Below are 26,517 nucleotides of genomic sequence, written 5' to 3'. Positions count from 1 at the left end.
CAGTTATAATCCAAGTGTTAAGAGCACTTTCTCCTGTAGAAATGATATAAGCCATGGATAGATTCACTGGAAGGCCCTCAAAAATCTACTTAATTCCTAATGCCACTAAATACGGTTTCTTGGGAAAACTGTATTCTGAGTCCTAACTCCTAGTAACAATAACAGATTTTAAATCTCCTTTCTCCTCTCGTGCAGTTTACCAAATGGACTGTTTCTCTCCTTCTAACCAAGGCCACAAGAGCAGTAGGGATTCCAGGGACCTTTATTTTTCGGGAGGAGCCATCTGGTGACGCTGGCAAGAAGCTTAGGGACAACCCAGTTAGGGTTCTGGTAGCTGGCCCATCCCTTCCCTTCTCATCGCCCTTGTAAGTGGCTTTGCCTCTGGAGTTTTCTGGAGATTGAGAACAACCCTGCTAATTATTGACTCCTTAGGTTCCTAACACACAGAGCTTTGGGGAGTGATTTGACTTGTTTTATTTCCTTCTCTACTAGTGGGTACATTTTTTTGACCTTTGTACCTTGAGTATTCAGTTGGTAAAATGCTGATTGTATTGCTTCCTTTTCCTATCTGGTAGTGATAAGGATTGCTGAGAAGTGGTAGATACATTCAGATCCTTAGAGGAAAGTGTTCATGAAGTGTGGCTACCAGGACACACTGTAAAGTCTGTCCCACAAAACATTGTATTTTTATCTAATTAATTATCTTCATTGGCGTTTGGATTTTATACTGCTCATTGTATTTATCCTCTCAACCTTAGTTACTATTGCTTTGGTTTAAAGTGAGCTAACGTGTCCATTTAAAACCTCTGTGGTGAGTGAGTAGGAGCCACCCCGGAGGTCCAGGGGCTGGGATTTTGCCTTCAAATGCAGGGGGCGCGGGTTCGGTCCCTGGTGAGGGAGCTGAGATCCCACGTGCCTCACAGCCAAAGAAATCAAAACATTAAACAGAAGCAGTACTGTAACAAATTCAATAAAGATTTAATTTTAAAACATTTATGGTGGATAATTCACAGCATTCAGTAAATAGTATTAGCTCTTAAGTGTGAACTCTTTTCCGCCAGGGAGGTAAACTGGAATTGTCAATGGCGCTACCTTGGTTTTTAGTGGGTGAGAAAATTAAGAATCGGGGAACTTTAACATTTTTCACATAAAAGAATGTATTTTGCAGTCTTTGCCTGGGCACTTTGTTGATGCTGCCGGTCTCGGGCTGAGCTGTCAGTGATTCTGAGCAGACCGTCGTTTTTACCGCATTTGTGCATTTGTTCCCGAGTGGGAAATGGCTTTTCATTTGAATGGGGCTTTTCATTTGAGTGGTGCTTTTGAGTTGGCAGCAGGACACGGTTCAAATAACTTGTTGTGACTTACAGATTATGTTTCAACTTTGTTGTATTTTAGTGTGACCTTATTAAAAGATTTTTCATCATTCTCATTTTGGCCCCTCTCTTTGTTTTTTCCCCTTTCCTCCTTTCCAGTTCTTCCTCCAGTACTGGTTCCAAGACACAGCGAATACAATCCTCAGCACAGCCTCTTAGCTCAGTTCCGCAACTTAGGGCAAAATGAGCCTCACATGCCACTCAACGCCACTTTCCCGGATTCTTTCCAGCAGCCCAACAGCCATCCGTTTCCTCATTCTCCCAACAGCAGTTACCCCAACTCTCCTGGAAGCAGCAGCAGCACGTACCCTCACTCTCCGACCAGCTCAGACCCAGGAAGCCCCTTTCAGATGCCAGGTAGGTTGCCGCGTTCGGTAATGTTCTGTGGTTAGTGAGACGCGTCATCACAGTGTCATGGAGAAGCCGGGTTTCCTGGAATGGGAAGAGCTCGCAAGCCTTGGGACGTGGCGCTGTGCTCTAAAACTCAGGATACAACTTTGAATGAAAGGACACACCTCGTAGCCAAGCAAGGCGGTGTTTTATTTGTCCGGCACAGATGCTTGAATACGTTTTTGTGTTTGATTTTTGAAAGGTTTCAAAACAGCTGCATCCTTCTGGGAGTGGCATGGTTGTTCCAGCCTTTGCTCTTGATAAAAGCGAGCGGAAAAAAAAAAATAGCACGCCGCACACATTTGCTGTTTTCATGCAAGGAAAAAGAAAAAACCCTGTCATAAGTGCAACCTCAGAAAAGATATTTCCTGGGGGATCTCACACACACACACCCCCACACACACTTAATTAAATTCGTTTAAGTGGTGATGTAATCCTGAGAAACATACACTTGAACAACAAAGGATTTGCAACAGAAGCGCTGCAAGCCATCTGCTTGTTTAACTTAGCAAAGACAAAAGACCATTATCCTTCTGTAGGCTTCTCTGAGGGTGTAATGTCTGTCAATTAAATGATTAATTAGGACATTATATTTTTCAAGTTACAGGTTAATAAGCCAGCATCTCAGAACAATAAAAATGATTAGTGCCAGATTTCTAGCCAGTCAGCCTCACAGAGGGTACATTAAGCAAAAATACACTTGACATCTATTAACATTTCAAGAAGGGAAAATGAGTGGGCAAGCATGTTTAACATATTGAAATCTTTGGGGGCAAATTTGAATTCAATAGCAGAGCTAGTGTCTTCTCAAAAAATTACAAAGTGGCCCATACTTGATATTCTTATCTTTTATTTATGTATTTAGTGCTTTTTTACATTTTAAGCCTGTTTATATTGAACTGGCTTGTTTTTCAGTCAGAAACTGTTTAAGATGAGGATGGGAGATAGATTTATTTCAAAATCCAACTCATATCATCTGGTGATTTCCTGTCCCCCTCCTGGACCCGTTGAGTTTGAGGAACAGGTTAGAGGCAAGGTTAGATGTTTTGGGTGGTTTTGAAGCAGTGGCAGACTCCAGGTAGCCCCAAGAGTGGAAAATAGTGAAGATCATTGCTTGAATTTACACCTTGTCCCTGGCTGTCAGGGACTGAGGCACAGGCCGAGTAGAGAAAACGTGGAGCAGAGAAAGCTGAAGGGGTGGGAGGAGGGCCTCAGGGAGAGAGCAGAGCATCACCCATAGTATGTGGTCCTTCCCACCGGAGCTGAGGCCACAGGGGCTTGATGAAGTTTTCACCAGTCTGCTTGCAGAAATTTATTGGATTTAGTCTCAGAGGAGGCTCTTTGTCTTCATTTTTGGCTGGAAATAAAACAGAGGCAGTGTTACAGCTGCAAGGAAGAAGCTGAATTTTTAAAAAGCAGTAGAAAGGGTAGAAAAGGCATCCGGGTCAGGTCCCCACGGTCCTGTCTCTGTGCTCGTAGTGGCTGAGGGGCGAGGGGGTGGGGGGTGGGGGAGACGGTGGGGGTGGCCAGGGAGCGATTCAGCTGGAGAGTCGGTCTGGGAAATCACTGAGAAACTCTGCGAGAGCCGCGTTAGCTTTTTCTGTCTGACGGTTGCCCCGAGTGGTGTCAAGCACTCATCCAGGCTACTGGTTAAGGTGAAGCTGTATTTCCTGTTCTGTCATATGTGCCAGATGGTACCATGAGCTCGCCATGGCCCTCGAGGAACTCATTTTTCCATCACAAAGAATTATTTGTGGGAAAGCCATACCCTTTATTTTACTTAAGAAAATACAAGACTGGGACTTCGCTGGTGGTCCAGTGCTGAAGACTTCCTTCCAGTGCAGGGGCTGTAGGTTTCATACCTGGTCGGGGTGCTGAGGTCCCACATGCATCGTGGCAAAAAAAACAAAACATGAAACAGAAGCAATGCCATAACAAATTCAGTAAAGACTTAAAAATTGGTCCACATCAAAAACAAAAGTGAAAAATGTGGAAGCACAAGATTTGTGTTAGTGTTGTTTCAAAAATCACGCTGTTTGCATCTTATTTGCCAGTTGATTGTGAGCTTTTCCAGAAGAAATGTATACAGAAATTCTGAAATAGAAGATAGTTGTGACAAACTGGTTTATTTCCTCTAATTCTGTTGCTAGAGGCTAGTGATTATTTGAGTGGATAGGAAATTAGGTGGTCCTAGCAGACTTCTTGAAGTCATGGGAAATTCAGAGTATGAGTCAGTAAGTTGGCTGTCGTGAAACTCAGTTGGTAAGTTCCTAAGAGCCCATAGATTTAATGCATGAGACCCTGAAGCTCCTTTTCTGAAGAAGTCCTGTGTAGCTTTCAAAAGTTTTCCATCTACGGGGGAAATGACAAAATGTGGAGGTCCTTTGAAAGTGGGTTGTCTGCAAGAACGTTTAAATGCTCTTCTGATTGTTTTAAAAAGGAATGATCCCGAGTAGGCAGACAGCTTCTAGAACTGGTATACGATACTTTTTTCCCACTGAATTTTCACTGCAGTCATCTAAGAATATGAGATGGTAGCCATCTTCAAAAAGCATACCCCAAGTATCATCTATCATCTAGATGGGGAGGGTGAAGTGGCCACTTAATCTCATAAGAATTTGGCATGGAAGAGAATATATGTTTTAAGCTTGTGTGCTTGCGTGTTTACTAAGGATAAACAAGTCTTTTTTTTTTTTTTAATCCAAATTTTGTAGCAGATACACCCCCACCTGCTTACCTGCCCCCTGAAGACCCCATGACCCAGGATGGCTCTCAACCCATGGACACAAATATGATGGCGCCTTCTCTGCCCTCAGAAATCAACAGAGGAGGTAAAATGAACTGCTGCTTATTCTCTTTTTAGAGTCTGAAGTTCTCTGTCCAAATGTTGCTCGCTCCCACAAATTTTTTATTAGTCTTGAAAAAGATAGCTATTTGAAAAGGAGCATTTATAATAAGAGAATTTCACTAGAAAGAATTCCTTGGTTTAGAAATAAGCCTTTTATATGAAGAACAGATACACCGATTTAGCTAATGAAAGTCTAAATATAATTGTGCAGCCATCTGTTTAGAGCCTTAGTACTTAATACTTCCAAATTGGTGATAAAAGAATATTTTTAAGTGAAAGACCAAGGGATGTTGAGCGGGGGTGGGAAGTGAATATAAAATTGAAATAGAGTTTTCACTGGGATTTCCAAAATGAAAAGTTCATACAACAAGGCGTTCCAAACGCTTCTTTTGTTGTCAGGATAAATATTCGTAAGCCTCATCTTCCTTCTGGCCCTCATCTAGAATAGTGGCAGCTGAACCAAACTAAGAGCATTTGTTCCCTGTGTGCACGCTTCAATTAAGGCAAATGGAAGGACTTCTCAGGTGGCACAGAGGTAAAGGATCCGCCTGCAATGAAGGACACACAGGTTCAGTACCTGGGTTGGGAAGATCCCCTTGAGTAGGAAATGGCAACCCACTCCAGTATTCTTGCCTGGAGGATTCCATGCACAGGAGCCTGGCTGGCTACAGTCCGTGGGGTCACAAAGAGTCTGACACGACTTTGTGACTAAAAGACAGCAACTCAAATTGAAGTTAAAATACAAGTTCATTATTAGGTATGTCTTATTTCATTCTTTCAGTTCAGTTCAGTCGGTCAGTCATGTCCGACTCTTTGCAACCCCATGAATCGCAGCATGCCAGGTCTCCCTGACCATCACCAACTCCCAGAGTTCACCCAAATTCACGTGCATCGAGTCGGTGATGCCATCCAGCCATCTCATCCTCTGTCGTCCCCTTCTTCTGCCCTCAATCCCTCCCAGCATCAGGCTTTTTTCCAATGAGTCAGCTCTTCACATGAGGTGGCCAAAGTATTGGAGTTTCAGCTTTAGCATCAGTCCTTCCAAAGAATACCCAGGACTGATCTCCTTTAGAATGGACTGGTTGGATCTCCTTACAGTCCAAGGGACTCTCAGGAGTCTTCTCCAACACCACAGTTCAAAAGCATCAATTCTTTGGCACTAAGCTTTCTTCACAGTCCAACTCTCACATCCATAGATGACCACTGGGAAAACCATAGCCTTGACTAGATGGACCTTTGTTGGCAAAGTAATGTCTCTGCTTCTGAATATGCTATCTAGGTTGGTCATCACTTTCCTTCCAAGGAGTAAGCGTGTTTTAATTTCATGGCTGCAGTCACCATCTGCAGTGATTTTGGAGCCCCCAAAATAAAGTCTTCTACTGTTTCCCCATCTATTTCCCATGAAGTGATGGGACCAGATGCCATGATCTTCGTTTTCTGAATGTTGAGCTTTAAGCCAGCTTTTTCACTCTCCTCTTTCACTTTCATCAAGAGGCTTTTTAGTTCCTCTTCACTTTCTGCCATAAGGGTGGTGTCATCTGCCTATCTGAGGTTATTGATATTTTTCCCAGCAATCTTGATTTCAGCTTGTGCTTCTTCCAGCCCAGCGTTTCTCATGATGTACTCTGCATAGAAGTTAAATAAGCAGGGTGACAATATACAGCCTTGACGTACTCCTTTTCCTATTTGGAACCAGACTGTTGATCCATATCCAGTTCTAACTGTTGCTTCTTGACCTCCATACAGGTTTCTCAAGAGGCAGGTCAGGTGGTCTGGTATTCCCATCTCTTTCAGAATTTTCCAGTTTATTGTGATCCAATCAAAGGCTTTGACATAGTCAGTAAAGCAGAAATAGATGTTTTTCTGGAACTCTCTTGCTTTTTCCATGATCCAGCGGATGTTGGCGATTTGATCTCCAGTTCCTCTGCCTTTTCTAAAACCAACTTGAACATCAGGAAGTTCACGGTTCACGTATTGCTAAAGCCTGGGTTGGAGAATTTTGAGCATTACTTTACTAGCATGTGAGATGAGTGCAACTGTGCAGTAGTTTGAGCATTCTTTGGCATTGCCTTTCTTCGGGATTGGAATGAAAACTGACCTTTTCCAGTCTTGTGGCCACTGCTGAGTTTTCCAAACTTGCTGCCCATATTGAGTGCAGCACTTTCACAGCATCATCTTTCAGGATTTGAAAGAGTTCAACTGGAATTCCATCACCTCCACTAGCTTTGTTCATCGTGATACTTTCTAAGGCCCACTTGATTTCCCATTGCAGGATGTCTGGCTCTAGGTGAGTGACACACCATCATGATTATCTGGGTCGTGAAGATCTTTTTTGTACAGTTCTTCTGTGTATTCTTGCCACCTCTTAATATCTTCTGCTTCTGTTAGCTCCATACCATTTCTGTCCTTTATCGAGCCCATCTTTGCATGAAATGTTCCCTTGGTATCTCTAATTTTCTTGAAGAGATCTCTAGTCTTTCCCGATCTGTTGTTTTCCTCTATTTCTTTGCATTGATTGCTGAAAAAGGCTTTCTTATCTCTTCTTGCTATTCTTTGGAACTCTGTATTCAGATGCTTATATCTTTCCTTTTCTCCTTTGCTTTTTGCCTGTCTTCTTTTCACAGCTATTTGTAAGGCCTCCTCAGACAGCCATTTTGCTTTTTTTGCATTTCTTTTCCATGGGGATGGTCTTGATCCCTGTCTCCTGTACAGTGTCACAAAGCTCCGTCCATAATTCATCAGGCACTCTATCAGATCTAGGTCCTTAAATCTATTTCTCACTAATCATAAGGAATTTGATTTAGGTCATCCCTGAATGGTCTAGTGGTTTTCCCTACTTTCTTCAATTTAAGTCTGAATTTGGCAATAAGGAGTTCCTGATCTGAGCCACAGTCAGCTCCCAGTCTTGTTTTTGCTGGCTGTATGGAGCTTCTCCATCTTTGGCTGCAAAGAATATAATCAATCTGATTTCCATGTTGACCATCTGGTGATGTCCATGTGTAGAGTCTTCTCTTGTGTTGTTGGAAGAGGGTGTTTGCTATGACCAGTGAGAATTAGCACTTTTTAAAGTAAAGGACTGGAAATAACCTCAGACTTTGTCAGAAGTCGCAGATATTTTTTTAAGTTTTTCAAAGTTGATGATGAACTCAGAGATCTTTCCTTCAATGTGCAGTGCAATAAATTGGAAGTCATACCTTTTTAAGGTGTAAACATTTCTTATATCTTTTTTATTGGCTATGTGTTTTATTTTTTTACTGCCTCTGGATTTTGATAATCTGTGAAGCATCCTCTCAAACATATAATTATGAGCTGACAAAGATTCTGGTTGGAGAAAATAACTCCTGTCTCACACACCTTTGGAACGTGTTTTTGGGGAACAGAAGAGAACAGGCACAGCCTGAAATGGTTACGAGCATGTGGACTTGCGGCCATGGTTGTTAAACCCAGAGTGTCTGATTTCAGAAAACAGACTTTTAATTGGCTTTCAGATTTTTCCTTTAAATGGCTAGAAATTGCTTCCCCATTAGAAAGTAAGTTTACAGTTAATGTTTTTCTAAGGACTGTCGGCTTTGTTGAACCTTGGTGGTTTTCCTGGAGCAAGGGGTCAGCACACTGCAGCCCACAGGCCACGTCAGCCTGCTGCCTATTTTTATAAATAAAGCTTTATTGGGACGTGTCCATGTTTATTCATTACATATTATCTGTGGATGTTTTTGCACAGCTAGGGCACAGTTGAATAGTGGCCATAGAGACTGTGTGGCCTCTAAGACCTTACTGGCCTTTTACAGAAAAAATTTGTCAGTCTCCAAGCTAGATGAATAGTACTTTGAATGATCCCGGTAGCTGATTAAAGCCTTCTCTTAATGATGTTGCAGCCTTCTTTAAGATTTGGTACCTGTAAATCTGAAAGAACCTTGCTGATTGACATAATAGCTGATTGACATGGAATGACACTTAGCAATCATGGAAGATGGTGTTTGTTTTCAACTCACCTGCTTAAATGTATAAAGCAGCTAATGTATGGATGGATTTTTTTTAATGATTGTTTTTCTTAATTTCTTTACCGTATTCTAAAGTAAGGGGCATTTTAATATTCATGGAGGTTGATGTTCAGAACACAGAGGTCATTCTCCTTTAACAGAGTTCATGCTTCCAACATGGATTTTCTTTTTTTTTTTTAACGATTATATACTCCAGGCTTCATAAAACCTCAGATCATTACATATTGGCACAGTGGAAATATATGGTTTATATTCCTGGAATCTATAAGAGGTTTTACTGCAGAAGGAACTTATCTTTAGAACCTTTTAGTTGCAAATGTTTAGAAGCATGTTCTGTTTGGAGATTTGTTAGTCTTAAGAGATTTGACTTAACAAGCTGCATCCTGTCAGTAAAGTTGGGTAATTTCCATTGTTGGCCCATTCTGGGAATGGAGAGACAAAACACACCTGCTCTGCATGACTTAAAGCAAATATAAGGAAGTTAGCATGAAATCTGGGTGAGAGAGATATGATTCATCCAGGAAGAATGGCCAGCTGGCAGGATTTCTTCCTGAGTTTGAGGACTGGAGCAAGGCTGTAACTGTGAGAGTTACTGGCAACATGAAGTCAAGTAACTTCTTATCAATAATTAGAAACTGATTTTTCATTGCTTTGGAAAAGCATCGGTGTGCTGAGACATTGTCCAGAGTCATTCCTTTTTTGTGCCAGCACCTTTGGCATATTTCCTGTCCTCTATTGTTCTCTCCCCACTTGTTTTTTTCACTTGCCACTTGTTGCCTTTCTTTAGATGGTGAGCCAGGGTCAGTGGTGGGGTCATTTCCATTTTGGCAAATTATAGAGCCAGCAGTGTCCTGGGAGTGTCCAGCACATACTGCTGGCGTGCTTAGCAGTTGTCTTGTTGATCCGATAGCCATCAGAGAAAACTGTCTTCCAGCGGAAGGTGAATGCCCCGCTTAGCAAGGAGCTGCTGCTTCCGAGATCAGAGGTAAACTCTGTACCTGATAATAGCGGTGGCATGTCACATCTTCATTCCACGACCCTGAGCCAACTTTACGCCACAGTTTCAGTTTTCGAACGCCCGGGGCACTCCCCGTGGTTGACTCTAAGCTTTCCTTTCTTGCAGATGTTCAGGCGGTTGCTTATGAGGAGCCAAAACACTGGTGCTCTATTGTCTACTATGAGCTCAACAATCGCGTGGGCGAAGCGTTCCATGCCTCCTCCACGAGCGTGTTGGTGGATGGTTTCACCGATCCTTCCAACAACAAGAACCGCTTCTGCCTCGGGCTGCTCTCCAACGTTAACCGAAATTCCACCATCGAAAACACGAGGCGGCATATCGGAAAAGGTGAGCCTTCGCTGGAGCTTCTCTTGAACATCTGTCTGTTGTGTTCTCCTTCCCCCAGAACTGACCGGCAGCCTTTCCTGGAGCCAACGCCAGATAATAAACACCTGCTGCAGAATCCCAGGGACAGAGGAGCCTGTTGGGCTGCCGTCTATGGGGTCGCACAGAGTCGGACACAACTGACGAGACTAAGCAGCAGCAGCAGCTCCAGTTTGTAAATACTGTTTCAATTTGTGTCATCAGGAAGTTCTTCATTTCCCAGTCAGTGATTTTTGTGGTCTACTGACTCATAATTGTTATTTAATTAGTTGAAATTGTGATGTGCTATTTGGGGATACTAATCTATCATACGTTTTGCTGCAGAACGAAATAGCTGTTAAAAATTCTTTACAACCTAAAACTAAAAGCAAACGCAAACAGGTAAACGCTAATGTATTTTAAGTGGAATGCATTAACTTACTGGGAAAAAAAAAACTTCAAAATAACTTATGAATATAGTAGTAATGCAAGAGACCTGGGTTCAATCGCAGGGTTGGGAAGATCCCCTGGAGTAGGAAATGACAACCCTCTCCAGTATTCTTGCCTGGGAAATCCCATGGACAAAAGAGACTGGTGAGTTGCAGTCCATGGGGTCGCAGAGAGTCGGACACAACTGAGCGACTAACATAGTATTTGCATATCCTTGGCCTGGACCAGGTAAGGTAGAGTGCCAACAAACATATCCTGAACTCTTTAGAGTAGTCTTGATTATTTAGTGGCAGAATGAAGGAAACAGTTACGAAACTTTAAGATGTATTCACATTATAAAATTAAGCAAATGACTGTATGTGTGGATGTTGTGGGGAACCTGGGTTTTCACTGTGGTATAAGAAGCATACAGGTGTGGAGGAGGGTAAAAAATAAACCCTGTGAAAGTTTTAGTGTGAAGTTATGATTTTAGTAGTGTGTATATGTGTGTGTGCATAACATGTTTGTGGTCTCCTGTATATGTGTGTGAATGAAGGCTTATGTATTGGGTTGGCCAAAAAGTTTGGATTTTTTTCCATGTTACAGAAAAAGCCAAACGAACTTTTGGACCAGTCCAATAGATGTGTTTCTGCATGCATATAGTTTCTGATTCATCTATTGGGTTTGATCTGTATGCATGTAGTTTTTGATTCATATGCTGAAAGGGTCAAGCGGCAACGATACCCAGCAGCACTAAGCACATACAGTGATCAGATCATCATTTCTTGACACCATGTTGCTAGAGAGGAACCCAGACTTTGGAGAAAGGGCTGACTTCAAGGCTGGAATAGGTGGGCACAAAATGAGCGTAGAATGTTTTGTTATGGCTGAAAGTAAAGAAATATGTACGCACGGTAGAGGCATGTCACAGGAGCCAACTTGGAGTGATTTCCACTGCCAGCTTGGATAATTGAAACGCTGAAATAATAAAATACAGCGATGAGTTTTAAACCACTGGAGAACAATAGTAATTCGTAAGTCCATACCAATAATAGATAAGTAAATGAATGGCGAAGGCTGATGGCTATATATAGTGTGAGTTGGTAGAAAGTTTCCATTTTGCAACCTGTCAGGCAAGAATCGTCAATGGATGCTAAGTATAGAGAAAATTTTTTAATGAAAATCAGGGTATTTGTATGATTTTTAAGTGTCTCCTCACAGACTGCCTATTACTTACAAGGGAGAGTAAAAATCAGTTATTGTTTCCTGGAGAAGCTGGAGAACAACTTGACTAGGTGATCAGAATTACCACCACCAGTGAGAGACAGGCGGCTATCATATGTCTGCAGCTGCGGTACCTTGATGAGGAGGTAACATCACCTACAGAGAATCCCAGTTGAGAATGCAAATCTGAATTTAATCACAGGGTACCTTCAGACAAACCATGGATGAGGAACATTCTATTAAAAAGGGTGAGGAGGGACTGTATTCTTCCAAAATATCAATGTCAAAAGACAAAAATGTGAAAATATTCCAAATTAAAAGAGGCTAATGAGATACCACAGCTCTGTAGTAATCTGACCATGGACATGATCCTATACCAGACAGGGAAAAAAAATACTACAAAGATTATTATTGGGGGTAGCAGACAAAGTTAGAATATGAGTGGTAGAAAGGATAGACATAGTGTATCAATGTTAAGTGCACTGGCGTTGCTAACTGTACTATGGCCTGTAAGAGAAAACTCCTGATTTTAGGAAATACACACTTAAGTGTTTAGGGGTAAAGGGCCATTGTGAAATGGTTCAAGAAGAAATTATATATATCTTTTATATTTATAGATCAACAGAGAGAGAGCTATCTATCCATCTGAGAGTCCTGTGTCAGAATATATGCACGTGTGTGTATGTATGAGGTTGTGTGTGGAAGAAGAGACGGAGGGCGGTACCCATGGGGAACATGTGGAGTAAATTGTCACAACAGATGAATCTGGATAATGGTTATATGGGTGTTCTTTGTTCTGTTTTTCTTTGTTGTTTGTTCTGTGTCTATAAGTTTGAAATTATTTCCAGGGTAAAAACTTTTTAAATGGCCTCTTGTGAAATTTAAACCAAATTAAAAGGTTATTTAATAGATCTTTAAAAGACATTGGAGATGCAGTTGAACATTTAAGCCTGAAAACAAAAATAACTCCTCATAAAGCAGGAATTGATAGATAGTTCCTTAGTATGGTTAAGGCAAAAAAATAAATCTAAACTACACATTTAATGATAGAATGCCAGAACTTAGGTTCATATCTAAGCATATAGATATCTTCCTGTGGTCTGTAAACCCCTGAAACTATCTATAAACACAGTTTTGCATACATTTGGGACAGAGGAACATATTTTTCATTATGTTCTAAAGTTGACCGTTACTGCACAGTAGTAAAAAGCCATTGTACTCTGGAACATTGCTAATGACAATTAGGAAGAAAACACGGATTCTGGGAATGCTGCTAAAATTGTTCCAGATGCCTTGACTAGAAGCGCTCAAATGAAGATTTATAAATAATGGAAATAAGCCAAAATTATCATTATTTGTAGATGATATGATTAACTGATTGATAACATTTTGGGGATCAGCTCTTGAAGTGAAATTAGAAGGCAAAAAATTCTTGATGTATTTTGCCAAATTACTTTCCAGGAAATTTTTATTAATTTTCACTCATACCGGAAACTTATGAGTGTCTTTCCGTTTTTACTCATTAAAAATTACTTACAATGATTGTGTCTAGTAAAATGATAGGATTGTTTACCTAGAAACTACTAAAGAATCTATTTTTAGAAATTGTATGTCAGTTTTCTTTAATCTGGCAATAACCAGTTAGAAAAATACAATGGAGAGAAAAAAGATCACATTCTCAGTAGCAACAGAATGCATAAGTAACCTGAACCAGTGATATATGAGAATTATATAAAGAAAACCAGATTTAACTGAGAGAGAAAGAAAATTTGAACAGATAAATGGCAGTCCATGTTCCTTAAAGAGAAGACTTAATATGGTGAGAGCATTATAAGGATATTCTAATTTTTCCTAATTTAATTCATAGTTTAAAACAATCCATGTCAGAATCACAGTGTGATGTTTTTTGAAAGTTGGAAGATGTATATCCTGCATATTACCTGGAAGTATGCATTAAAGGGGCTTCCCTGGTGACTCAGATGGTAAAAAATCTGCCTGCAGTTTGAGAGACTTGGGTTGGATCCCTGGGTATAAATTAGTGAAAATAGCTAAATTTTTCAATGAAGGAGTAAAGAAAAGAATCTTGAAGTGGGGGTTAATAAAAGATTATGAAGCTACAGTTAAATCAATGTATAGACAAAGCAGTAGAATAAAATAAATTCAGACTGTACTATATATAAAAGTTTAATGTGTGTTAAATAAAACAAATTGGTAGACTGTTTCAATGGTCCTGTAATAACAAAGTTAGCTTTACAGGGAGGCTAACAGTTCAAATCCTGACCTCATTCCACAAATGCAGGTAGATTAATGAGTTGAATTATTTTATGGCAAGCTGTTGAAAAGTTTGAAGAAAATAAACTGATCAGAGAAGCAGAGATTTTCTAAGCGTAAAAAGCAACAAAAAAGTTTACAAGAGATTTGTCTACTTAGAGATTTCAAACTTCTGTGGGTTAAAGAAAAACAGTAGCATGAACAAAATCAAAAGACAGAGGACTAGCAGGTGAACAAATAGGAAATAAATTATTTATATCTTTCCTATATGTGTAGCTCATAAAAAATATTAAAATACTGGAACTCCAGTGCGATAAATAGGTAAGAAATATGAATGGTAAATCCACAAGAGAAACACAGATGGTGAGGAAGCAGAGGAGCACATATTGAGACTCACGTGCAAATTAAAACAATATTGTTTTCCAGCTATAAATTAGGGGAATTTTGTTGTGTTTTAAACTCAGACTCAGTACTGGCATGGGTGAAATGAGACATCTACTGCTGGAGACATGTAAATTGATTACGAGCACTCTGGCAAAGTGAATCAAAAGCCTTCGATCCAATGACTTAACTTTCAGGAGTCTCTCTTAAGGATATTATCAAGAATTATGTGCCAACATTGATCATGACATTGTTATCATAACAGAAAATTAGCATTGACAAAATGGTCCAGTAATGGGAGAATCCTTTAAATAAATTATTGTATTCATTCAGTCATGGAAATGTGTTAAATGTTTGCAAAGAAAGTTTGGTGATACCCAAGACCCAAAATTATGTGTATTCATAGTTATTACCTCTGGGCCACTAAAGGAGTGATCATATGTTCTGCTTCATTATTTTTTGCTTTACTTTCTAAATTTTCTAAAATGAAAATTCCTCGTTTTTATAATCAGGAAAAAGTAAAAAAAACAAACACACACACCCTCAAATTGTTTTCTCTATATCAGACAGAAAAATGGGCTTCTGCTCCAGCGGCGGTTTAATTGTTACAGGAATCTTAGCCATTGTGTATACTTATAAACACAGCACACAGTATTTTGGATGAGACAATAGTTCTAGCACTGACTAAGCCTTGCCAGAGTTACCTGCAGGGTCTATTGTTGAAAGCCGCATGGGATGTGACTCTGTTTGCTGGGTGGCCTGTAATGATACCGGGCTTTGTCAGAGTGGGTTTTTTTTTTTTCCCCCTTTCTTTCTTTTTTTTTTTTTTTAAGGATTGGATAAGGTCAATTTCCTACAGTCCTGGCACTCAAGATCTCACCGGAAGAAGTTTGGAGCAGATAATAATTCAGCGAGATCATATTCTACACTGAATTAATTTTTTCTGGGCTTTTTCCCCTGGACCTTTCCTTCATTCCGCTCTCAGCAATACTTCCTCCACCTGTGGTTTTCTGGTTCTTTTAGTCCTCTTGATCTTCCCTTTCCTTACCCTAAAATTTTTTGAACAGCTTAGCTGCAAAATAAATACGAGAGAGCATATGTGATGAATATCGGTAGGATCCCATAATCAAATCCAGCTTTCTTATGCTGTATTTTTAAAGTGAGACTGTGCTCTCAATCCATGGCCAAATAGGGCATTAAATGCTTTTCAAAATGAAATTGCTATCCTCTGTTAACTGATTTTTAAGTTAACACACTTTGCCGTGTTATTAAATATTTTCTAGAAATTGTCTAGACATGCATGTTGACATATGGGCTTTGTATTAACTGATATTGTTAACTAAGATTTTATCAGTTGTGCAAGACTTAGGGAATGTTTATCTAATAACCGTGTACATTTACATTCTGACATTCTGAAGCTACCTCGATGCTCGTCAGCTGTGAAAAGCAGTAATAACCACACTGTATGCTTGCCTTCCTGCAGGAGTCCATCTTTATTATGTCGGAGGTGAGGTGTATGCCGAATGCCTCAGTGACAGTAGTATTTTTGTGCAAAGTCGGAACTGCAACTACCATCACGGATTTCATCCCACTACTGTTTGCAAGATCCCGAGTGGGTGTAGTTTGAAAATTTTTAATAACCAAGAGTTTGCTCAGTTACTGGCACAGTCTGTGAACCACGGCTTCGAGACGGTCTATGAGCTCACAAAAATGTGCACTATCCGCATGAGCTTTGTGAAGGTAAGTGGTTCTGGGTCCTCTGGTCAGGGTTTAATGCACTTCGGCATTATATGTAAATCTGTATCCTCTTGATATATGTGACACCAACTTATTATCTAGCCATTGTAACCTTTAATAAGAGGTCAGCTATTGGGAAAATATCATTGGAATGTAGGAGTGTTTGTGTTCAATGTTAATAATAGCAGGTTTTAAAAAACTTTTCCTTATTTGAATAGTGCTATTTTATCTATTGTAATATTATTAGAATATGTTATATATGTAACATATATACTCTAAGTACACGGTTGTCTTATGAGACCAATCGTGTAAACACACCCCTCTTTTTTTAAATTCTAGATTTGTTAATATTTTTATGATGATAAACACTTGGTACTTTTGTTTCAACAGTAAGCAAGGGATTTTTTTTGTAGAGTCAAAGCATTTTTTGAAAGTAAAGGTTTGCCACACTAGGATTTATTTTTGATTAGTCCAGGATTTTTTTTTTAGTGGTTCCAGCAAAGCTTGTGATTTTGTTATAATTCAAGAGTTTAATAAGGCCCTTGCCTCAGCACTAAGATTGTGCTGTTAGGTTTGAGGAGGGTCAGGGTTACAGACATTGTTCACTAGGAGTGACCTTTTTGCTGCCTCTTCTGCCAGTGAGAAGTAAAAATTTTAAGATGCCATTGGAGTATAAAAAAAAAGTTCAAATATCCGATTAAATTTATAAGTCCGTAAGTGGCTCAGTGGTAAAGAATCCACCTGCAACATAGGAGACGTAGGTTCGGTCCCTGGGTCAGGAAGAAACCCCGGAGAGGGAAATGGCAACCCACCCCAGTGTTCTTGCCTGGAAAATCCCACGGACAGAGGAGCCTGGCAGGCTTTAGTCCATGGAGAGAGTCAGACACGACTTGGCGACTAAACCACCACCAGCAACAGCTTATTGTGGCTGACTTGTCTCTGAATTCTCAAATGTAGATTTTCCCCCTCTGTTACCCTGAGTAGCAAAACTAATTATATATTTGGGCGAGGCAATCACCTTTCATGTCCTCTCCTCAGAAACTCACTGAACTTGTTGGTAGACCTGTTCTGTGATGAATTTATTACAGAGGATAATTTTGGAACCTTACTCTGTTAATCATCCTTTACATCAAAGATAACTTTCGCTGAAAATCATTTTTTCCCTACTTCTCTGAGTCATGTTAGGAGAGTTTTCACTGTGTTGTCTTAGTGTTTGTTTTCTTGAAACATAATTCAGCAGTTTCTTACAGCCGAGTCTGGTACCTTTAAGTATTAAAGGAGGTTTTCTACCTTTTAGAGAGGTTTTCCTATATGCTGTATACCTGTGAGACCACAAAAAGCTTTCTCATCCATTATTAATGTGCACGATTTAATTTTTTTTAACTTTATTTTTATAAAGATTTTTTTTTAATTGAACCATTTTTAACATCTTTATTGAGTTTGTTACTGTATTGCTTCTGTTCTATCATTTGGTTTTTTGGGTCACGAGGCATGTGGGATCTTGGCTCCCTGACTGGGGATCAAACCCATAGCCCCTGCATTGGAGGGCGAAGTTTTAGCCACTGGACCACCAGTTATAGTTCTTCAGTCACTAAGTTGTGTCCCATACTTTTCAACCCCTTGGACTGCACCTTGCCAGGCTTCCCTGTCCTCTTGTGTCCCCGAGTTTGCTCAGACTCATGTCCATTGAGTCGGTGATGCCATCCAGCCATCTCATCCTCTGTCATCCCCTTCTCCTCCTGCCTTCAGTCTTTCCCAGCATCAGGGACCACCAGGGAAGTCCCTAATTTTTGACTTAGCATTTTGACTAAAGTGAATTTTAAAATTAGGACGGTGACTTGCCAGCATTGTTTGTGTTTATTGTTTTTATTGATAGGGAGGAAATATAATAAATAAAACATGAAGATCCATGTTCTTATTCTGTCATGTGATTAAGGCCCAGAGATTCCTTCCTGATCCCCTGTTCATTATCTTTAAAATGGGTGGCTGTAGGTAGGGAACTGGGGTCCCTTATTATTATCAAAGGACCACTCTAGGAGAATTTATGACTGTAATGCTCCAATTGGCTTTCTTCTCAAACTTATCTCTTATTGATTACCCAATCAATGTTAATGATTTTACTTTTACAGGTTTTTAATTACTTACTTTTACATAAGTGAAAACCACCTTTACACTAATAAAAAGTATTTATAATCAAAGATAGGCATTAAAAATAGATTAGCATTTCATTCACTCAGCAAACATTTTTTAGCACCATTCCAAAATAGCAATACAAAGATGATAAAACACCTAAAGTCTCTAGCTTCAAGATTCTGATGGCTCAGCCTATGTTTAATTATAATATAAATTGATAAGTATTGGAATGAAGGGTTATACAAGCTATAAAGGACAAGGCTGAGAAGCTAGATTTGGAGAGTTAAACATTTTAACCTCTTGCTGACATGATAAAGGGCAGCTACTTACTACATGAGCCACAAAAAATGTGATCACTGTACAGCCTTGTTCTTTATTAGCATAAGCACTACATACTCTTCCCTCAGCATCTTAGAGAAAGGATGGAAAACATTTCAATAATATTAATAGCTGATTTTGTACTACTTAGTGAAAATGATTGATTTTGGACTTTAAACATGTATTTTATAAATTATTTGCACAGTAGACTCCCCATATGTGAAAATTCTAAGTCATTTCGGCTCAACAAGCATCTTCTGCTTTGTGCCAATCACTCTGCTAGATGTTTGAGAAAAAAAAAATAAGTGAGATCTGGTCTCTACCTTCAAAGAACTTACTGTCTAGTGCAGAAACATGCACTTAAACAAACCTTTCCATTAAAGTTAGCAGCATGTTGATACATTTACAGATGCGTGGATGTTTATACCTGTGCGGTTCATATATTTCAAGTTTCTTCTGAAAGTTCTGATATTCAGATACATTACTTGAAATTCCTGAGATGGATAAAGAGAACCCAGCCTTCTCTGACATCTCTCAGGAAACAAGGGTTTATCAGTATCTCATATGCCTTCATCCACCACACCTGTAAGGATTTGATGTTTGCAATAGCAAAATTATTTTTCTCTTTTTCATAGGGACTTCTTCTGTCAACTGTCATGTCCTAATTCAGTAATCCTGAAGGTCTCTGGCAAGCTACCCTCTTTTACAAATGATCCAAGTCACTGGTTAGGTGTTCCTAATAGATTTTTGGATACTTACGTGCTCCTTCCAGATTTGCTTAGAGATCAAAAGGTCAGGAGCTCTGTGTTAGCAAGGGCTGAATAGGGAGAAACAGAATGTCAGTTTGTCTTACATACCTTTTTTTCTTATTTTCTTGATGATAAGAGAAGAGTTTAACAATACCTGTCATCATAGTATGGGGACATAATGGACAGTGAAAATGAAAGTTACAAAGTGGCTATTACAGCAGCCTTGTAATGTAGTTTGGGCTTCTGTGGTGGCTCAGACCGTAGAGAATCTGTCTGCAGTACAAGAGCCATGGGGTCAGTCCCCTGCTTGGAAAGATTCCCTGGAGAAGGGAATGGCAGTCCACTCCAGTATTCTTACCTGGAGAATTCCATGGACAGAAGTGCCTGGCGGACTGCAATCCTTGGGATCACGAAGAGTCGGACACTTAATAATGTAGTTTAAAATTTTCATTCCCTGAGACTTATTCTCTGTATTTATTTATTTTTTTAAAAATTTTTTTGGCCATACTGCATAACATGCGGGATCATAAGTTTCCCAGCCAGGGATCCAGCCCGAGCCCCCTGCAGTGGAAATATGGAGTGTTAGCCACTGGACCACCAGGGAGGTCCCCTAAGACCAGCACTTCTTAATCTGGAATCCACATATGGCCTTTGGGGAGCTATGAAATTGTCTGCCAAATCATGCATACACATTTGTATTGTGAAGAGAACCGTATCTTTAATGGGAGTGTCTGGTTGTGTGAGCTGTTTTTACTCCGTAAGTTGAACCCCTGAGTCAAGCAGGTTAAATGACTCCCACTCTTGTTTCCAGGGCTGGGGAGCAGAATACCACCGCCAGGATGTTACCAGCACCCCCTGCTGGATCGAGATCCATCTGCACGGCCCCCTCCAGTGGCTGGATAAAGTCCTTACCCAGATGGGCTCACCTCATAACCCTATTTCATCTGTGTCTTAAACGCCTCAGGCTTCTGCCTCTGGAACACTATTGAGCCTTGCATGTACTTGAAGGATGGATGAGTCAGACAACCATCTGAACTGACAAAGGAGCCTTGACAATACTTGACCTCTGTGACCAACTGTCGGATTCAGAAATTGAAAAACCGGGGTAACATACTGTTGATATCAAGAACCTGTTTCGTTTACATTGTAACATTGGATTGTAAAATCAACTAAAATGCATACTTTTTAGCAGGACTTTGTGTATAGTTAAAGGAGAGAAGGCCAAGCCAGGGACAAATCACCTATTGGAAAAACGATCCTAAGAGAGTCTTTTGTGTTTGGCACTTTAAGGTCATCGTTTGGCAGAAGTTAAGCATTAATAGTCTTTCTGACGTGTGTTTTTATCAGGTTTAGAGCCTGCGTGGAGTCTTCTCTTCGTGGGTTTTCATAATATTTTAAAACTATTCGTTTAGTAAAGGTTTTTGTTTGTTTTTTAAGTAAAGGTTAATCTTGGTGATATACATAGTAATCTTTCTAAAATTGTATGCTGACCATAATGCTGTCAGAATAATGTTAGACATACGCTCTTTGCTAAATATATATGTACAGAATATTTGAAAGTTAAGAATTGATTAGACTAGTGGGTTTAGGAGTATTGAAGGGGGTGGGGGGAGAGGGAAAGGACAAATGTAGAATATACTGTAAAAATTCAGTTTGTTGCTTTAAAGAAACAAACTAATATCTGAATTTTGCTGTGTTTCAATTTTTTAGAGATTTTATCCTTTTTTTTTTTTGCATCTGCTATCTCATCCTCTCCAAAAATAAAAAGTTATGCAGCTGGTTAATTCATATAACTGTGAGAGCAAATGAATAATTCCTTCTGTTCTGAAATTGACTGCCTGTGTATTTCAGTACCACAGTTGAATGGAGTTGCTTGAATTTAATAAGGAGTTTTTATGGAGTTTACAATACAGAAATAGGCTTTAATTTTCAAGTGAATTATTTGCCAAACCTAGTAACTCTGTTAAATATTTGGAGGATTTAAAGAACATCTCTGTTTAAACCAATTTCAAACTTTAAAAAAAATTTTTTTGTACTATGTTTGGTTTTATTTTTCTTCTGCTAATCTTTTATATTCACTTACGCTCTCATACATTGAGTACTTTTATTCCAAAACTAGTGGGTTTTCTCTACTGGAAATTTTAAATAAACATGTCATTATTGCTTACTTTGATTAAAAGTTGTTTCCTTTCTTCACACGTAAGATGTTAGGATTCATAAAATTCACTGCTTTCTTGAGAGATTTTTCTCAAATATTCTTTGCCAAACATAACTAAATGACTAAAAAACGAAATTGCAGAGGCAGGGAGACTTAATCATGAAAAGAGCAGTGCGTGTCTACTCAGTCACTAAATCAGGTCTGACTCTTTGCAACCCCAGGGACTACAGAGGATCCCGCCAGGCTCCTCCGTCCATGGGATCCTCCAGGCGAGAACACTGGAGTCAGTTGCCATCTCCTCCTTCAGGGGATCTTCCCAACCCAGGAATGGAACCCCAGTCTCCCGGGTCTCCTGCGTTGTCAGGCAGAATCTTAACCATTGCGCCACTTCAGTTCAGTTCAGTTCAGTCACTCAGTCGTGTCCGACTCTTTGCGACCCCATGAATCGCAGCACACCAGGCCTCCCTGTCCATCGAAAACTCCCGGAGTTCACTCAGAGTCGCGTCCATTGAGTCAGTGATGCCATCCAGCCATCTCATCGTTGGTTGTCCCCTTCTCCTCCTGCCCCCAATCCCTCCCAGCATCAAAGTCTTCTCCAATGAGTCAACTCTTCGCATGAGGTGGCCAAAGTACTGGAGCTTCAGCTTTAGCATCATTCCTTCCAAAGAAATCCCTGGGTTGATCTCCTTTAGAATGGACTGGTTGTATCTCCTTGCTTCGCCAACACCACAGTTCAAACGCATCAATTCTTTGGCGCTCAGCCTTTTTCACAGTCCAACTCTCACATCCATACATGACTACTGGAAAAACCATAGCCTTGACTAGACAGACCTTAGTCGGCAAAGTAATGTCTCTGCTTTTGAATATGCTATCTAGGCTGGTCATCACTTTTCTTCCAAGGAGTAAGCGTCTTTTAAATTCATGGCTGCAATCACCATTTGCAGTGATTTTGGAGCCCAAAAAAAGAAAGTCTGACACTGTTTCCACTGTTTCTCCTTCTATTTCCCATGGAGTGATGGGACCAGATGCCAAGATCTTCGTTTTCTGAATGTTGAGCTTTAAGCCAACTTTTTCACTCTCCTCTTTTACTTTCATCAAGAGGCTTTTTAGTTCCTCTTCACTTTCTGCCATAAGGGTAGTGTCATCTGCATATCTGAAGTTATTGATATTTCTCCCAGCAATCTTGATTCTAGCTAGTGTTTCTTCCAGTCCAGCGTTTCTCATGATGTACTCTGCATAGAAGTTAAATAATCGGGGTGACAATATACAGCCTTGAAGTACTCCTTTTCCTATTTGGAACCAGTCTGTTGTTCCATGTGCAGTTCTAACTGTTGCTTCCTGGCCTGCATACAGATTTCTGAAGAGGCAGGTCAGGTGGTCTGGTATCCCATCTCTTTCAGAATTTTCCACAGTTTATTGTGATCTGCACAGTCAAAGGCTTTGGCATAGTCAGTCAAGCAGAAATAGATGTTTTTCTGGAACTCTCTTGCTTTTTCCATGATCCAGCGGATGTTGGCAGTTTGATCTCTGGTTCCTCTGCCTTTTCTAAAACCAGCTTGAACATCAGGAAGTTCACGGTTCACGTATTGCTGAAGCCTGGCTTGGAGAATTTTGAGCATTACTTTACTAGCGTGTGAGATGAGTGCAACTGTGCAGTAGTTTGAGCATTCTTTGGCATTGCCTTTCTTTGGGATTGGAATGAAAACTGACCTTTTCCAGTCCTGTGGCCACTGCTGAGTTTTCCAAATTTGCTGGCATATTGAGTGCAGCACGTTCACAGCATCATCTTTCAGGATTTGAAACAGCTCCACTGGAATTCCATCACCTCCACTAGCTTTGTTCGTAGTGATGCTTTCTAAGGCCCACTTGACTTCACATTCCAGGATGTCTGGCTCTAGATGAGTGATCACACCATTGTGATTATCCGGGTCATGAAGATCCTTTTTGTACAGTTCTTCTGTGTATTCTTGCCACCTCTTCTTAATATCTTCTGCTTCTGTTAGGTCTGTACCATTTCTGTCCTTTATCGAGCCCATCTTTGCATGAAATGTTCCCTTGGTATCTCTAATTTTCTTGAAGAGATCTCTAGTCTTTCCCATTCTGTTGTTTTCCTCTATTTCTTTGCATTGATCGCTGAAGAAGGCTTTCTTATCTCTTCTTGCTATTCTTTGGAACTCTGCATTCAGATGCTTATATCTTTCCTTTTCTCCTTGGTTTTTCGCTTCTCTTCTTTTCACAGCTATTTGTAAGGCCTCCCCAGACAGCCATTTTGCTTTTTTGCATTTCTTTTCCATAGGGATGGTCTTGATCCCTGTCTCCTGTACAATGTCATGAACCGCATTCCATAGTTCATTAGGCACTCTGTCTATCAGATCTAGGCCCTTAAATCTATTTTTCACTTCCACTGTGTAATCATAAGGGATTTGATTGAGGTCATACCTGAATGGTCTTCGGTTTTCCCTGTTTTCTTCAATTTCAGTCTGAATTTGGTAATAAGGAGTTCCTGATCTGAGCCACAGTCAGCTCCTGGTCTTGTTTTTGCTGACTGTATAGTGCTTCTCCATATTTGGCTGCAGAGAATATAATCAATCTGATTTCGGTGTTGACCATCTTGTGATGTCCATGTGTAGAGTCTTCTCTTGTGTTGGAAGAGGGTGTTTGCTATGACCAACGCATTTTCTTGGCAAAACTCTATTAGTCTTTGCCCTGCTTCATTCTGTATTCCAAGGCCAAATTTGCCTGTTACTCCAGGTGTTTCTTGACTTCCTACTTTTGCATTCCAGTCCCCTAGAATGAAAAGAGCATCTTTTTTGGGTGATAGTTCTAAAAGGTCTTGTAGGTCTTCATAGAACTGTTCAACTTCAGCTTCTTCAGCGTTACTGGTTGGGGGGGGCATAGACTTGGATTACTGTGATATTGAATGGTTTGCCTTGGAAATGAACAGAGATCATTCTGTCGTTTTTGAGATTGCATCCAAGTACTGCATTTTGGACTTTTGACCATGATGGCTACTCCATTTCTTCTAAGGGATTCTTGCCCGCAGTAGTAGATATAATGGTCATCTGAGTTAAATTCACCCATTCCAGTCCATTTTAGTTCACTGATTCCTAGAATGTTGATGTTCACTCTTGCCATCTCCTGTTTGACCACTTCCAATTTGCCTTGATTCATGGACCTGACATTCCAGGTTCCTATGCAATATTGCTCTTTACATCATCGGACCTTGCTTCTATCACCAGTCACATCTACAACTGGGTATTGTTTTTGCTTTGGCTCCACCCCTTCATTGTTCTGGAGTTATTTCTCCACTGACCTCTAGTAGCATATTGGGCACCTACTGACCTGGGGAGTACTTCTTTCAGTATCCTATCATTTTGCCTTTTTATACTGTTCATGGAGTTCTCAAGGCAAGAATACTGAAGTGGTTTGCCATTGCCTTCTCCAGTGGACCACAATCTGTCACCACTTGGGAAGCCCAAAAAGAGCAGAGTCACTGTAAATCAGAAAAGAAAGGATATAAAGGAACTTTAAATGTGAAGAGAAAAACAGACTTGCTCAACTTGGAATTCCGGATCTAAATGTATGACATTTTTTTATGTGAGGAATTTCAGCAGCAGCTGTTATTGGTGGGTACTCCTCAGTCAACCAGAAGTCCCAATTACTAAATTTCAGATGAGGATGCAAGGGTGACTATGAAAGGATGTGTGGGATACTGGAGGAGGAAGGAAAACTGAAATTGCAACTGGACAGAATGATCGCCTCTGCCATCTCCTGGGGACTGGGCTGATCCCGTTCTCTTTCTCAGCCCCACCCCACTCCCAATGCTGAGCTGTGAAGGACACAAATTTGGGGAGACTCAGGTTTTTCCCTGGCCAAACAGATCCCACTGCTTCTCTTGTACATTTTTATACCTCTTCCCCCGGGGTATTTATCAGCCTCATTTACTCTCCAAACTATGACCAAGCAGAAATTTCCTCTGCATCTTGCTGTCTCCAAACACATCATGATGTAGAGAGTCAGATGGCAGACCTCCGTCATAACACACATTGATACGTGCTTTGCTGGGTTGTTTCGTTGCTGTGAACCTCTGTGCCCTTATCTGTAAAATGGAGATAATGTTGTGTCCTTGCCACAAAGGTGAGGAGAGGATCTTTTGGAAGAAAAATACGTGTGAATGTACCTTGCAAACAGTTGCCATGCAAGTATGTGGTCAGTGTTTGCTTGGATCCTCTCTGTTTCCCCCCTTACCTACTAAGTCATTCCTGGCCCAGGTGATCTGGATACCCGATGGTGATTGGTATGCATTTGTGCTAAGTCCCTTCAGCAATGTCTGACTCTTTGCGACCCTATGGACCATAGCCTGCCAGGCTCCTCTGTCCATGGATTCTCCAGACAAGAATATGGGAGTGGGTTCCCTCCTCCAAGGGATCTTCCCGACCCAGGGATTGAACCCGCGTCTCTTACATCTTCTGCACTGGCAGGCGGGCTCTTTACCACTAGCGCCACTTGGGAAGCCCATGGTGATGAGTGAGCTATAATAAAGAGAAACTTCTCTAGTGGTCCACTGGCTAAGAATCCACCTTGCAATGCAGGGGACATGGGTTCGATCCTTGGTTGGGGAGCTAAGATCCTATATGCCGTGGAGCAACGAAGCCTGCAAGCCACCACTAGAGACTGTGTACGCTGCAAGGAGAGATCCTGCATGATGCAACTAAGACCTGACAGCCAAGTACATAATTAAGAAATGAAAAATGAACAAAGCTATCAGGCTTCAGCAATGACGTGTAAGTGGACACTGTCTGAGAATAAAGAGCTCAGGTCAGGGTGTCTCACCTTGTTCTTACTGGACAGCTATTTTTCACTTTCCTATGTTCCTGGGGCTGCCCATTGGGACAGTTTTGCAAGTGTGTCACCACACAAGCAGCCAGCTTGGAAATCTACCAGGTGAAACTCCCAGGTGTTCCAGGGCCCTAGGAGTTGGCAGTATGGAGCCTCTATCAGCCCTTCATGCTCAACTGCGAATATTTGTAGTTTTGGAAAAATCCTGGGACTATTTTCATCAGCCATGTGTGTGCTGAGTCATTTCAGTAGTGTCCAATTCTTTGTGACCCTATGGACTGTCGCCCACCAGGCTACTCTTTGTCC

The 26,517-nt window shown here is 40.6% G+C and overlaps 1 protein-coding gene across 12 annotated transcripts in view; it reads left to right on the top strand.

The window, feature by feature from the left end:
- SMAD1 (SMAD family member 1) overlaps positions 1–21,393 on the top strand; it is an 82,533-nt gene extending 61,140 nt beyond the window's left edge. For 8 of the 12 annotated variants that reach the window (XM_069556765.1, XM_069556766.1, XM_069556770.1 and 5 more), the window contains 5 exons: positions 1,473–1,730; positions 4,478–4,594; positions 9,736–9,957; positions 15,761–16,017; positions 20,026–21,393. In XM_069556765.1, coding sequence (XP_069412866.1) covers positions 1,473–1,730; positions 4,478–4,594; positions 9,736–9,957; positions 15,761–16,017; positions 20,026–20,169 — 998 coding nt within the window. In that variant the 3' untranslated portion in view covers positions 20,170–21,393. The remainder of the gene's footprint in view (positions 1–1,472; positions 1,731–4,477; positions 4,595–9,735; positions 9,958–15,760; positions 16,018–20,025) is intronic. The other 4 variants (XM_069556774.1, XM_069556776.1, XM_069556777.1 and 1 more) reach the window with 1 other exon arrangement.
- The last annotated feature ends 5,124 nt before the right edge of the window (positions 21,394–26,517 follow it).

This window comes from Ovis canadensis, chromosome 17, assembly GCF_042477335.2.
Source record: "Ovis canadensis isolate MfBH-ARS-UI-01 breed Bighorn chromosome 17, ARS-UI_OviCan_v2, whole genome shotgun sequence".
Taxonomy (NCBI): Eukaryota; Metazoa; Chordata; class Mammalia; order Artiodactyla; family Bovidae; genus Ovis; species Ovis canadensis.
The sequence above is the reverse complement of the archived record's forward strand: the minus strand, read 5'-3'. Positions and strand labels throughout refer to the sequence as shown.